This window comes from Lithobates pipiens, unplaced genomic scaffold (genome assembly GCF_037356315.1).
Source record: "Lithobates pipiens isolate NorthernLeopardFrog02 unplaced genomic scaffold, aLitPip1_a1.2 Scaffold_13, whole genome shotgun sequence".
Classification (NCBI taxonomy): domain Eukaryota; kingdom Metazoa; phylum Chordata; class Amphibia; order Anura; family Ranidae; genus Lithobates; species Lithobates pipiens.
The window spans coordinates 351,645,907-351,660,997 of NW_027507718.1; the positions used below are offsets into that span (position 1 = coordinate 351,645,907).

The 15,091-nt window shown below is 44.3% G+C and overlaps 1 protein-coding gene across 1 annotated transcript in view; it reads left to right on the top strand.

Annotated features, from left to right (window-relative positions):
* RXFP1 (relaxin family peptide receptor 1) overlaps window positions 1-15,091 on the top strand; it is a 523,212-nt gene that overhangs the window by 381,450 nt on the left and 126,671 nt on the right. The window contains exon 8 of the mRNA XM_077477119.1: window positions 6,920-6,991. Coding sequence (XP_077333245.1) covers window positions 6,920-6,991 — 72 coding nt within the window. The remainder of the gene's footprint in view (window positions 1-6,919; window positions 6,992-15,091) is intronic.

A 15,091-nucleotide genomic window follows, 5' to 3' on the forward strand; every position in this document is an offset into this window, starting at 1 on the left:
GATCTATGGCTCCATGGATAACCAAAGAAGGCCGGGTGAATCTGTTGAAGAAAGTAGTGGTATTAATAGCTATTTATTAGCTATTTATTAGGTGTAGCTTTTACCTGCCACAGGCATGCAGAGCAAACAGATTGATGAACTGACATGTGCCAAGTACTTGCATTGGAGCATTGGAAAGACCAATTACCATACACTCCAGGACGCTCAGGATCACTAAAAGATCCTCTTGCTTCCTGGGATTATTATAGTGCTGCTCATTAGTAAAGTGATTCAAATGGGTCGCAGGTGCCTCACTCCCATATCCCCCACTCGCCCACCATAGGTGCCCCCATCGCCAGTGCAGCTTGTGTGACTTCCTCCCCGGAGGGGGAGAATTCCTGATCGCCATTTTCACTTCCACCACAAATGTGTGAAGTTACGACACCATGCATACGTACGGGATGCCCGCACAGGCTTGGGCTGTAGCCAACCGTTGGCCCACCCTTTGCAGCTATAACAGCTTCAACTCACAAAGTTTAGGAGTGTGTTTATGGGAATGTTTGTCCATACTTCCAGAAGCGTATTTGTGAAGTCAGGCACTGATGTGGACATGAAGGCCTGACTTGCAGTCTCTGCTCTAACTCATCCCAATTCTAACAGGCTGAGGTCAGGAATCAAATTCCTCCAACCCAAACTTGCTCATCCATGTCTTTATGGACCTTGCTATGTGCACTGGTCCAAATCATTTGAAGGAGGGGGGATTATGGTGTGGGGTTGCTCTCCATGGATTGTGCTTGGCCCCTTAGTTTCAGTGAAGGCAACTAGTGATGGGCGAACTTCCGACGAACTCAGCCGACAGTTCGCGAACCGTAACGTTCGTGGTGGGCCCCATTGACTTCAATGGGAGGTGAACTTTGCAAACTTACAGGTCAAATTTGCAGCACAAAATAATTACTAGCTGTGCACACATAGTCCCACCACATGGCCAATGACATAACACATGTATGAGGTGAATCTGGGACTACAAGCATTCTTTTTTTATATGTGAAATTCTGACAATTCAGGACTGTGGAGCGCATGAAGGCAATGGAGGAGAGGGAAGGTCAGGGTAGGCAAAGAAGAGGTTGCAGGAGATGATCACCAGCACCAGCACCGTGATATAGAGCACTGACACCTGCACCGTGATAGAGTGATCTGACACCAGCACCGTGATAGAGAGCACTGACATCAGCAGCGTGACATAAAGCACTGACACCAGCACCGTGATATACAGCACTGACACCAGCACCGTGATATACAGCACTGACACCTGCCCCGTGATAGAGTGCATTGACACCAGCACCAAGATAGAGAGCACTAACAGCAGCACTGATACCAGCAACTTGCTGCTGGGCCCCAAAAATATGACACCGCTCAACCTCTTCAAACAGGAGGGTACGGGCATATAGTACGGTGTGTTTTTTTTGGACAAGGAAGTGAGCCAAATGAAGAAAGAAGGTCTGTGTGCTCGATTAAAAAAATCGTTTATAGACATATACATGGTCTACTGGTCACATGTGTTGAATTCCTCCGAGATCCATGCCTCATTCATTTTTAGAAATGTGAGGTAGTTAACACTGTCGTGAGCTAGGCGAGTACGCTTATCGGTCACGATCCCCTCTGCTGCGCTGAACGTCGATTGCAAATTGGGCAAGCTCTGGCCAGAGGTCAAGCCTGCCCACCCAGTAGTCCAGGGGTTCATCACTCCTCAGAGTGTCCACATCGGCCGTTAACCCGATGTAGTCGGACACCTGACGGTCTAGGCATTCCCTGATGCTGGATCCGGATGACACCTGTCGATGGGTCGGCTGAAAGAATGACCTCATATCAGAAGTCACCAACACATCTTCAAACCGGCCTCTTCTTGCAGGCGCTGTTGGATTGGTACCCACAACTCCTTCTCTGGGAGTGGGAATTGCTCCTCTGCCAGCGCACGCAAAAGCAGAATGCAGCATTTCTCCAAGCAAGGCCTGGAAGTGTTCCATTCTGACAGCCCTCTGTGACGGCGGTAACATTTCCGCCATTTTGTGTTTGTACCGGGGGTCTAAGTACGTTGCCACCCAGTACTGGTCCTTGACCCTTATGCTTTTTATACGGGGGTCCCTATTAAAACACTGGAGTATGAAGGCCCCCATTTGCACTAAACTGGAAGCGGTGTGGTGGCCTGGCTCCTGCTCATCATCCAGGATAATGTCGTCCTCTTCATTCTCCTCTCCCCATCCACGCACAACAACAGGGATCCCAGAAAGGTTTAAAGCATGCTCTTCTTGCTCCTCCTCATCCGCCCCGGCACCATCCTCCTCTGACTCCTCTTCAGACTCCTGTTGTTCACCTGTCTCAGATAGAGTAGCCGCCCCTGGGAATTCATCCAGCATTGCGACTTCCTCATCTTCCCGCTCCTGCTCCTCCACAGCTTGATCAATGACACGATGCAATGCACGCTCCATAAAGAAGGCATAAGGTACTATGTCACTGATGGCGCCATGGCTGCGACTGACCAGTTTGGTGATCTCCTCAAATGGCCGCAGAAGGCGAGCCATGGCCGTTTAAGATCTTCTGAAATGGGCCGAGATTTTCCTTGCCTGCCGCAAGATGTCTTGGACCCCAGGGTATTTGACAACGAATCGCTGCACGACCAAGTTTAAGACGTGTACCATGCATGGCACGTGTGTAATTTTGCCCTGTTTCAATGCGCTAAGCAGATTGGCACCGTTGTCACACACCACTTTACCAACTGTCAGATTGAGCGGTGTTAGCCACTGATCTGCCTGTGAACGCAAAGCTGAAAAGAGTGCCGGGCCAGTGTGGCTCTTGGCTTTCAGGCACAACAGACGCAGCACGGCAGGGCAACGTCTCACCTGGCATGTCGAATAGGTTCTGGGGAGCTTGGGCGGCGCAGCGGAAGAGACGCTAGCAGCGGAAAAGGAGGAGTCAGCCGAGGAGGAGAGGGAGGAGGATGGAGTAGGAGGAGGAGGAGAAGAAGAGCCAGGCCTGCATGCAATCCGTGGCGGTAAAACCAAATCTACACGGGTGCCACGGGTTACATGCTTGACGGCCGTCAGAAGGTTCACCCAGTGGGCAGTAAAAGTGATATACCTTCCCTGCCCGTGTTTGCTAGACCACGTGTCTGTGGTCAGATGTATCTTGGCACCGACACTGTGTGCCAGAGATACATTCACTTGCCGCTGAACATGGCCATATAGCTCTGGGATGCCCTTCTGTGAGAAATACTTCCTTCCTGGGACCTTCCATTGTGGTGTTCCAATGGCCACAAATTTTCGAAAGGCCTCCGAGTCCACCAGTTTATATGGCAGTAGTTGGCGGGCTATCAGTTCTGACAAGCCAGCCGTCAACCGTTGGGCAAGAGGGTTATCCGGCATCATCATTTTTTTACGCTCGAACATTAGGCCCACGGAAGCCTGCCTTTTTGCAGAAAAACGTGAGCTTGGCGTGATGGAAGGTGGAGTGGAGGACAATTGTGAGGAGAGAGGAGAAGGAGAAGTAGAAGACGAGGCTGGATGGTAAGAGCCTGGGGTGTGGCTTTGTGTGTTCCATTGCTCCCACTGGGCTCATGATGGCAGCTCATGTGCCTTCTTAAGGCGGTCGTCCCTAGGTGAGTGTTGGGCTTACCGCGACTAATGCGTTGACTGCAAAGATTGCAGATGGCAACACTATTGTCAGCAGCGGAGACGTTAAAAAAAGCCCACACTGCAGAGCCATGTGCCGGCGTCCTGGGAGCGCCAGATGTGACCGTACATGGTCGATGACTCGCTCCTGATACATTAGCAGTCTGCTTTGTCCCTCCTGTGCAATGTAAGTTATTCCTGCTTCTCCTCCCTATCTGCTGGTCCATATCTCCCTCTGAACTCCCCTCCTCTTCCTCTCTTGTGGGCACCCACGTGACATCACTAGACACGTCATCATCGACGTCACCTTCCCCACCGCTATAAGTAGAGATCTCGGAGTAGGCAGCAACACCGGGGACCAACCTCCTCCTTGGGCTGATCTGAGTACTGTCGTCAGACTGCTTGAGTAGCGGTTGTTGCTACCTCCTCTTCCTGATCCAATGCCAAGAGTGGCTGCGCATCAGAAATGTCTTGATATGGATCGGTAAATAATTCCTGTGACTCAAGCGGAAGGTATGTGGTGGTGGTGGTGGTGGTGTTGTTGGTGGTAGTGTCTTTGGGGGTGCAGATAGCAGAGAGTGAAGAAGAGGGTGCAGATCGAGAGGATGAGGAGGGTGCAGAAGAGTAAGGCTGAGTGAGCCAGTCAACCAATTCTGTTGCTTCCTTTGACGTAATCGCACGCACCTTCTGCAATTTCCCACTTTGGCTCAAGCATGTTGCTCCTGCCCTACCCCAACCACCCCTGCGGAAGGGCCTGCCTCTTCCTCTGCCTGTCATTTTTTAAATGACCCTGTGACAAAACTCTCAGTCCCTATACTGATAAAGGACTGCTGCAGAATAGGGCAGCAGTCAGCAGTAGTGCACCTCAACCCTATATATTGTGGACCTATACCAGTCCTTAAGGATTAGCAGACTGTACCTCACTCAACCCTATATACTCTAGTACGCTATACCTTACCAGTCCTTAGAAGGACCTTTGTGCAACTAGTAGGTTGTGATTAGCAGACTGTACCTCACTCAACCCTATATACTCTAGTACGCTATACCTTACCAGTCCTTAGAAGGACCTTTGTGCAACTAGTAGGTTGTGATTAGCAGACTGTACCTCAGTCCCTATACTGATAAAGGACTGCTGCAGAATAGGGCAGCAGTCAGCAGTAATGCACCACAACCCTATATATTGTGGACCTATACCAGTCCTTAAGGATTAGCAGACTGTACCTCACTCAACCCTATATACTCTAGTACGCTATACCTTACCAGTCCTTAGAAGGACCTTTGTGCAACTAGTAGGTTGTGATTAGCAGACTGTACCTCACTCAACCCTATATACTCTAGTACGCTATACCTTACCAGTCCTTATAAGGACCTTTGTGGAACTAGTAGGTTGTGATTAGCAGACTGTACCTCAGTCCCTATACTGATAAAGGACTGCTGCAGAATTGGGCAGCAGTCAGCAGTAGTGCACCTCAACCCTATACATTGTGGACCTATACCAGTCCTTAAGGATTAGCAGACTGTACCTCACTCAACCCTATATACTGTAGTACACTATACCTTACCAGTCCTTAGAAGGACCTTTGTGCAACTAGTAGGTTGTGATTAGCAGACTGTACCTCAGTCCCTATACTCATAAAGGACTACTGCAGCAGAAGGGCAGCAGTCAAGTATAAATTCTATATTTGGAAGAAAGAGTATTATACGTGTACAACCCTATTACCATACCAGTCCTGAAAAGAAGCTTTGTGGACCTAATAGTAACAGCTACTGATTAAACTGACTGTCCCTCACAGCCACACACAGCTTCCTGTCTGTCCCTCTTTAAACTGACAAAACACAGGCTGCTGCAACAATAACTTGAATAGCACTCAAAACTATATTCTGTACTACTTTACCATACCAGTCCTGAAAAGGACTTTTGTGGACCTAATAATAACAGCTAATGATTAAACTGACTGTCCCTGCTGCACACAGTGTCCTTTTCCTCTCTGCACTGACAAAAGACAGGCTGCTGCAACAATGACTTGAATAGCAGTGCCTCAAACCTATATCCTGAACTACACCTATACCATACCAGTCCTTAAAAGAACTTTTGTGGACCTAATAGCTAGCGATTTGGGTCACTGCAGTCTCTCCCTGCTCCACACAGCAACCTCTCCCTATAGTGACATACGAAAGAATGAAAATGGGCGCCGGATCGGGTCTATTTATAAGTTAGGGGGAATGTCCAAGTGTCCATGTGCTGTAATGTCTCAATTGGCTGTCCTGTACCACATGATGGATGTGTCATCATAGGTCAAAGTTCTTTTACACAGTAAACACGTAAGTCCGCCGGGCGAACAGCGGCAATAGTCCGCCGATCGGGCGGACCGTGAACAGCCGAAATTCGCCGCGAACCGACCGCCGGGCGAACCGTTCGGCCATCCCTAAAGGCAACTCTTAAGGCGTCAGCATACCAAGACAATTTGGACAATTCCATGCTTCAACTTTGTGGGAACAGTTTGGGGATGGCACAAAGCAAGGTCTATAAAGACATGGATGAGCACGTTTGGGGTGGAGGAAGTTGATTGGCCTGCCTCAGCCTGATAGAATTGGGATGAGTAAGAGCAGAGACTACGAGTCAGGCCTTCATGTCCACATCAGTGCCTGACTTCACAAATACGATTCTGAAAGAATGGTAAAAAATTCCCATAGACACACTCCTAAATCTTGTGGACAGCCTTCTCTGAAGAGTTGAAACTGTTATCGCTGTAAAGGATGGGCCAACTCAATTTTTAACCCTATGGACTAAGACTAAGACTAAAGTTCAAGTGCATGTAAAGCCAGGCGTTCCAATACTTTTGGTAAATAGTGTAGTTTATTAATAATAAAAAGTATAAAAAAAATTGATTTGTGCATTAATTAGTTGCATCTGTGGATTTTACCCCCCCAAAAAGATCCCGAACAAGCCAACTGAATAGAATACATTTTTAATTATTCACTTACATCTATCATTGCTAAGCCTTAACTGTACACCCTAATTTGACTTCCTATACTGTACATTTTAAAACTGCCCAACAGTTCACACAATGATGGTAATGCATAGTAAACACCTTTCACACCACACATCCCCTGATACAATCGTAATATGTCCCTGATAAGATTTGTGCTTATTCCGAAATGTAACTGGAAGAACACACTTGAAGAATGGATGGCTTTAATAATGTATATTCTTGGTGATGCTACATTTATTTTGTGAATTTGTCTCTATTAAACATTTATCTCATTCTCAACAGAGTCATTGAGAACAACAAAATAAACCGGATCTCCCCTCAAGTGTTTCAAGGACTGAATTCGCTTATACTTCTGTAAGTTTTATCAAAGTAAAACAAAACACAATAAACAATTTAAACAACTTAATCTATGGTGGAAATAAAGCCTGCATGTGTAGCCTATGCTGTTGTACAAGGTATGGAAAGGACAAAAGGAGTTCATATTCAATCCACGCACAACCTGTAGACTGTTTTGCCTTGTATTCCTTTTGTCATTATCTGTTTTAAGGCCTATCAATGTTATATGTGCACTGTGCTGCACTTGTTTCTGTTCGATTATTAATAAACATATTGTACGAGGAAAGGACAAGAGGTCTCATAATGAAACATTGTGAGCTGCTAAATGGTTGGCATAGGATGTGAGTGTTCAGGGAAGCTGAATGCTTATTTGAGACAGAATCAAAAGTTGGTTTGAGTCATACTGGTGGCTGTTTCACCCTGAAATACTAATTTATTAAAGTCATATTAAACCCTGGGTTTTTACTTTAGCAGCTAATTTAACCACTTGCCCACAATGTTATAGCCGATATATATGGCTACAGTGCCGGTCTCCAGTTCTGGAAGGGCATCCTGAGAACACGTTTCCTGTGTGCCCCCTCGGGCACACATTGGGAATTGTCTGGAATTGTCTGTGATTGCTGTGTCCCTTGGACACAGCAGATCACAGATCGGGGTAAATGGCCAATCATAGCGGCCCTTTATATGTGATCAACTGTGTCCACTGCTGGTCATATGTAAACAGACTTGTTGGTTATCAACTCTCTTTTCCTCACACAGAGACAGCATGTAAGGAAAAGAGAGCTGATCTGATGAGGGCACTAATCACCAGTGCCCGATTATCAGTGCAGCCCCATGAGTTCCCATCATTACAGCCCCATTGGTGTTCATCAGTGCAGCCCTATTGGTGCTCATCAGTGCCCATTAGTGTCGCTTTATCAGTGCTTCCTTATCAGTGCAGATTATCAAGGCAGATTATCAGTGCTGCCTCATCAGTCCCCATCACTGCCTATTAGTGCCGCCTCTTCAGTGCACATCAGTGCAGCCTCATCCATGCACATCAGTGCAGCCTCATCAGTGCCCATCAGTAGCCTCATAAGTGCCCATCAGCATAGCCTCACCAGCACACATTGGTGAAGAAGAAAAATTACTTAGTAAAATGTTATTACAGAATATTAAACAACAAAAACAGGGGGGTTTTCAAAATTGTTGGTCCTTTTTTTGTTTACTTAGCAAAAAAATAAAAATCCCAGTGTTGGTTAAATACCACCAAATAAAGTTCTATCTGTCTCAAAAAAATGGCAAAAATTTAATTTGCGTACAGTGTTGCATGACCACGCAATTGTCATTTAAAGTGTGACAGTACTAAAAGCTGTAAATTGGCCTTTCAGCCTTTAGCACTGTCACACGTTGAATGAAAGTCCCCAGTATTGAGGTGGTTAATCACTTGCTGAGTATGCAGCTTTTTTATCTTTTAATCCTTGCCTATGTTCCTTTTTAAGTTGGGGCCATGATCACTGTCCCAGGCTTCCTGTTGCAGGGTAGTTCCTTTCTCTAATGCTGCGTAAACACGAGCGGAATGTCCGACAGAAAAAGTCAGACAAAAGCTTTTCATCTATATTCCGATCGTGTGTATGCCTCATTGGACAATTTTTTTAACGAAAATTCTGACGGACCTAGAAAGAGAACATGTTTTAAATATTTCCGACGGAATCAATACCTATCGAGAAAACCACTCGTCTGTATGCTGTTCCGATGGACCAAAAACGACGCATGCTCTGAAACAAGTACGAGATGGAGACTGTTGGCTATTGAACTTCCTTTTTCTAGTCCCGTAGTACGTGTTGTACGTCACCACGTTCTTAACGATCGGACTTTGGTGTGATCGTGTGTACACAAGAACTCCGTCAGAACTCCGTCGGAAAAACCTTCAGAGTTTATTCCGACTGGAAATCCGGTCATGTGTATGTGGCATTACAATGCTATGGAGTCACCTTGCATGCAGGGACTAGGTTTGTATCTCATTACAATATGTACATCAGTAGAAACACACAACCCCATAACCTAGGACAGTAAGGCACTTCCCAGCTCCTCTTTACCCCCACATCAAGCTAACAGACTGGCTTGAGAATGTATTGTCAATTCCTAACTCTTTCATGTGAAGACCAGAAGTTCAGGGAAGCATCACTGAGAAAGCAAGAGCCAGCAGCTTTGAAAGTTGTAAACTGCAAATGCTGTTGTAAGAGTTTTACCAACCTTTACAGAGGAGTGTTTAATTTATTGTGCTCAATATTTTAAGCTAAAAATGCTAATAGGTTATTATTACTTTAAGATGTATGTATATGAAAGACAGTAAGGCTAGTTTACACTGCTGCACTGCGGTTTGGCTGCAGTTTAGTCGTAACTGCAGTTTTTGTGCAGTTACCCCACGATTTCCCATAGACTTTTTATGAGACTGTGTGTTTTTGGTGCATTTTCTGGAACCGTACCAAAAGTCCTGCATGCTGCATTTTTGGTGCACTTTCAAAAATGCACCAAAAACATGCAATCAAATAGAAAGTTTACAGGAAATTGTGGGTTAATCGTACAAAAATTTGGGTACACCTGCACTGCAGCCAAACCACTGCTCAGCGGTGTGAAACTGGCCTAATTCAAGGCAAAATGTTTTTTGTATATATAAAAAAAGATAAACACCTTTTTTCTTTTTTATAAGTGATCACATGACCTCTGTTCTCAGCTGCATAAGGGGCTTAGACAGCTGGGGGTGGAGACTGCCGTCAGTGTGTTTGCAGGTGGCAGAGAAACAGCAATTCACTGATCTTCCCAGTGAAGGGCTGTGCAAGGGGGCATGTAAGCATAATTCTAAACATTGGATTACAGGCAAGCTGAGCTCCCAAGTAGAATACAAAAAAAAAGAAAACTGACCACACTGGGATGGATATGCTTCTATGCTTAGCGTGTTCCCTGGAAAGCAGGGAGACTGGCAGGATCATCCAGCTTTTCACATAAAGGAAGCAATACAAGGAGAACAGGATACTTTTTCTATAGAGGTACATGGTACGGCAGACACATATCAGGAATATGAAGTGTTGGGGTACCATACACTTTAGCACTGGCTAATAGCCCCTGTATCTTCTCCATCCAAAACATATTTATCCGTAGACAATAGAACCAATGATTGTGTTGTTTTAATTGCTGAAAACTAAATTTGATTGTGCTGAATTCCAGATCCCTTTTGGAGTCTTTGGCCCCTATGATACTGTGAATGCACATCTATTCATCCATATAGAGCTGATCTGAAATGGGCCTCAACACTTTAGATCAGGGGTAGGCAACCTTTGAGAGGTGGGGATCTATCTGAACAACATAGAAGAGATCAAAGACCGGGTGCACCTTTTTATTTTTTTATTTATTTTGTAGAAAAATAAATTTACTAGCAAGAACCCAATAATATGTAATGACCTGTAATTCCTCCTGCAGCCACAAATTAAAGAATTGTGGCCGCAGCATGTGTACATCCCTGGCCACCGCCTGTACAGCTAAAGGACGAGTGGTTGGGAGGTGGTAAAACTGCGGCTCCGTTGAGGGGTTTTAATGCCCTCCCCCAACTGCTAGTCCTAACGCACAGACCACTTTACAAAGCACCACCAAAGGCTTTGTTTAGACTTGTGGTTTGGGGGCGGCAAAAATGTGCTGTTGAGCCAAACCCTATTTTACCATGATTGCTATGAATAGTGGTTTAACCATGTCACATCATCCATTCCATGCAGTGTTTTACAGACCAAATGAAGTGAACCTTAGTGTAAGTGGAAAGTGGCTGTTATTTTTGCACCTTGCACTAACCTGGCCACTGTATATGCAGATGTGCAAATTGTATTTATCTAAGTTTGGAAGGGAGAGGTGTGGAGGGTTTTAAACCCTGGCATCTTAGTCTTGGGTACTGGTGCAAATGTCATATAAATTATATTTGCAGCTCTTTATTTGTTAGAAATATGTTAAAAATTAGGGTTTTTGTCCAATGCTGTGAGCTGAGGGTAGAGGAAAATATTTTGTGCAACCATCTAGAATGGTCATTCTCTCCTAGGATTTTGCCTGGAGAGCATGCCAGTGTGAAGAGTTAATTTGTTGGGGCCTGGTACCTGCTGGAGGTTTGAACTAAGGTCCAAAGAATCCAATTATAAGGGCCTGGAGAATCAGGAAGATTTCTACCTGTTGGCGCATCTTCAGAGGAATCTGCTATGCAGAAATAGGTCCAGGAGAGCTTGAGGAAAGCTGATGTTGGATGGACATGGCATAGAGACCGCAATACTTAGCTCTTTAAGGTACCTGTGACTACTCCGCTAGGGTCAGAGGACCAATTCCTATTCGGGGACAGATACAGCAGAATCTAGAGCCATCCATAGGGTTACTGAGTTACGGAGGCTGCTAATGAAAAATCTAGGACCAACAATAAGTGCTATTCATTTTGGAAGGCTGACAATTAAAACCTGAGGGGTTGACTTACTAAAGGAAAATAGACTGTGCGTTTTACAAAATGCAGTTGCCCTCTGCAAGTGCAGTTGCTTCAGAGCTTAGTAAATGAGGTAAGGCTTCACTTTGCAAAGAATATCCCATCATGTGCAAGGAAAATATAAAAAAAACAGCATTTTTGCTTGCTAATGGTTGGATGATGGAAGTCAGCAGAGCTTCTGCTCATTTACTAAGCTCTGTAGCAACTGCTCCTGCAGAGTGCAACTGTCTTTTTGCCTTTAATAAATCAACCCCTTAGAATCACCAGTTATAGTAGTTGCTGACATCAACAGGCCTGAGACATTTTTCTGTGGCCTGTAACAAGTAAAAGGATTGAGCCTGCAACTCTGTAGTCCATATAGCGATTTTAATGGTTGGTTACAAAAGTGACATGCAAAACAGCTGACTCGTTTCTGCAACAGCCTTAGTCGTAGCATGTTAAATATAAAAATGGCAATACATTTATACTCATATAAGCTCCACCCCAAAATCTATTTGCATGGTAAATTGAAGCAATTAACTGAGCAATTAAGAGGTTAATATCAATGTGCCAAAATGCAGGAAAAGGATTGAGACATAAAATATACATCACATCACATGTTTCAAAAGATATAAAAGCACAGTGGAATACCGTACAATATCCTACACACACATGGGTTAAAAAAAATCAATAATGATAAATCATATAAGAAAAAATAATCAGTATGCTGGTGCATGTAGCCCATATGTAAGGGTCCATATGGCAACATGGTAAACCACTGTATATAACACAGGAAAGACAAAGGACATCATACACAACATGTTTCAACATAAGTCAAATTTACTAGGTAGTTAGTGAAGACTAAAAATATAGGAATTGAGACAGAGAAGCATAATGTCGGAAAGGAATGAGGGAAGTGGATTGCATTATTAAAGGAATAAATCCACATCCCATCTGTAATTCATTCTAGCGGGGATCCGTGTCCCCAGGGAAAGGTTCCATCTCACTTCCTGTTCTAGAAGTTTTCTATGTGTATTCCCTCCACGTGTCGCTTGTTTAATTTTATGCACTGCACAGAATGAAAATTATGTCATATAGCCTTCATTGTTTTAAAATGTTTTGATACATTAGACATCTTTTTTATATTACTTGAGGCAGTACCGTTATAATACGTACTTCTGACCCTCTCTGCATTATTTTAAAGTGCACATAAATCAACTAAAAGGCTAATTGTTGTCATTGTTATGTTGGTGTTTGCATGTGCAGTTAGAGGATGGGTCACCACTACGAAATGTAGGAGTACATGACAAAATTCCAGCAGCTTCTGCAGGAGTGAGTGCTACATTGTTCTGGGTTTTTTATTTCTTTGGGGTTTTTTTTTTTAATTTTTATGTAGATATGGCATTTTTTGTGTAGGGTGCTCAAAATACAATATTTATATGCTACTAACCATTAGTTCCTGAAGCTGCCTTCAACCATACACCACTGTAATGTTTGGAGGAAATTTAGGCATACTTTGGTTAGACCTATTATCATTGATTCAAATTGTCCTGCTGCTTACCAACTTTACACACAGTTATCCTCTGCAATATCTTAACGCTTGAACTCTTGTAGTAAAGCTCAGCCTGTGCTCTTTCTCTCTAGTAACTTTTGAACCTACCCTTGTTATTTAAAATTGTCCTGCTGCTGTCTAGCTTTACTCTGCTGTGTCTTAATTCTTGAAGTAAAGCATGTGTACTCGTTTTCTTTTGTACATTTCTGAAAATTCTCCCTCATTAAAAATGTCCCACTGGTGGTCAACTTTACACTGCTGTATCATCTACAGTCTCTTAAAGCGGTTCTTCACCCTAAAGGGGAAGTTACGCTAATCTGATCCCTCACCCCCTCCGGTGCCACAATCGGCACCTTTCAGGGGGGAGGGGGTGCAGTTACCTGGATAATCCAGGTATCTGCACCCACTTCCAGGCAGACCGCCGCAGACCCCCGCAGACGCCCCCGCCCCCCCCCCGCCCCGTTGTGTTCTGGGAAACACACAGTTCCCAGGACACAGCGGGGGACCAGAAGAGACGCGCAGCATGACTCACGCATGCGCAGTAGGGAACCGGGCAGTGAAGCCACGATGCTTCACTTTCTGATTCCCTGACAGAGGATGTCGGCGGGGGCAGCAGCGAGACGAGCGACCGCTCGTCATCTGCCGCCGACATCGCTGGACCCTGGGACAGGTAAGTGTGATTTTATTAAAAGTATCTGCTGTCTTTTAATATTTTTTTTTTAGGTGCAGAACCACTTTAAATCCTAATGAGATTTTCATAGAAATTGACCAGCAGGAGAGCTTTGAAGCAAAAGAACAGGGATAGCCTCACCAAACTGCTGACCAATTTCTATCTACTGGTCAAAGTGGGCCTAATGAAACAGTATATATTGCTGCTAAATCTACCTAAAAAAAAAAGTTTTTTCCAACTAAAATGAATCTGTTTGAAGTGTTGCTGCTGTATTTAAATGAAGGTAACTTTAATAAAATTCCACAGCCAAATATTTGCTGCTGTGAAAATTGTATCATACCATGTACAGCTTAAAGGCATGCTCCAGGCATATTATTTAAGGAAATGCCTCATGAAGACTCCACTTTGTTTTAAAAAAAAAAACATTTTTTGCATTGGTACATGTCCCTCATGGCAGTGCCCAGCTTTCCTTACATTTTATTTGAAAGTAGTTTGTCTATTTGGTCTAAAAATTACCATTAAAGATTAAAGTGATGTTAAAGGCTCTCTTTTTTTTTCTTTTAAATAAAAAACATGTCATACTCACCTGCTCTGTGCAGTGGTTTTGCACAGAGCAGCCCTGATCCTCCTTTTCTCAGGTCCCTCTCCGGCACTCTTGGCCCCTCACTCATGTCGAGTGCCCCCAGAGCAAACGACTTGCAGTGGGGATACCCAAGCAAGCTTGTTCCCAGGCCGCAGCTCTGCATGTCCATTCACACACAAGGCCGTGACTTGGCCCTGCCCCCTCTTTCTCCTTATTGGCTTCCTAGCTGTGATTGACAGCAGTGGAAGTCAATGGTTCCCGCTGCTGTCTCAGTCAATGAGGAGGGAGAGTCCCCACAGAGGCCAGGCTCTCCTGCACATCGCTGGATTGAGATGGTGCTCAGGTAAGTATTATGGGGCTGGGGGGACTGCTGCACACAGAAGGTTTTTTACCTTCATGCTTAGAATGAGCCTTTAGAACCAATTTAAATGAAAGTGTGTCTAAACCCCAAAGAGTTACAATATATTTTATGCTTTTTTTTATTTCTTTTCACCTGGTGATCTGGCCACTAGGTCTGTTTTTTTCAACCCCCTTTAACAGACCAAACTATCTTGAAAAAATGGTGGTTTGAAGGTTGAGACAAACCAATTACCCCTGAGAGGGGTGCATTAATTGTCACCTTTCATTTATTTAGTTAAACATTTTATCCCAAGAGGAAAAAAACAGTTTTTTAAATTCTTAAATTGGAATTAGGCTTTAAAGTACAACTATAGGCAATGTTTTAATTTTTTTCATTTTGGATAGAGCAAGGGAGGATTATAACTCCTATCACATTTTTTTTCGCCATCTGTTTCCCTTTGCAAAGATTTCCCTTCACTTCCTGCCCCATAGCTAAACAGGAAGCT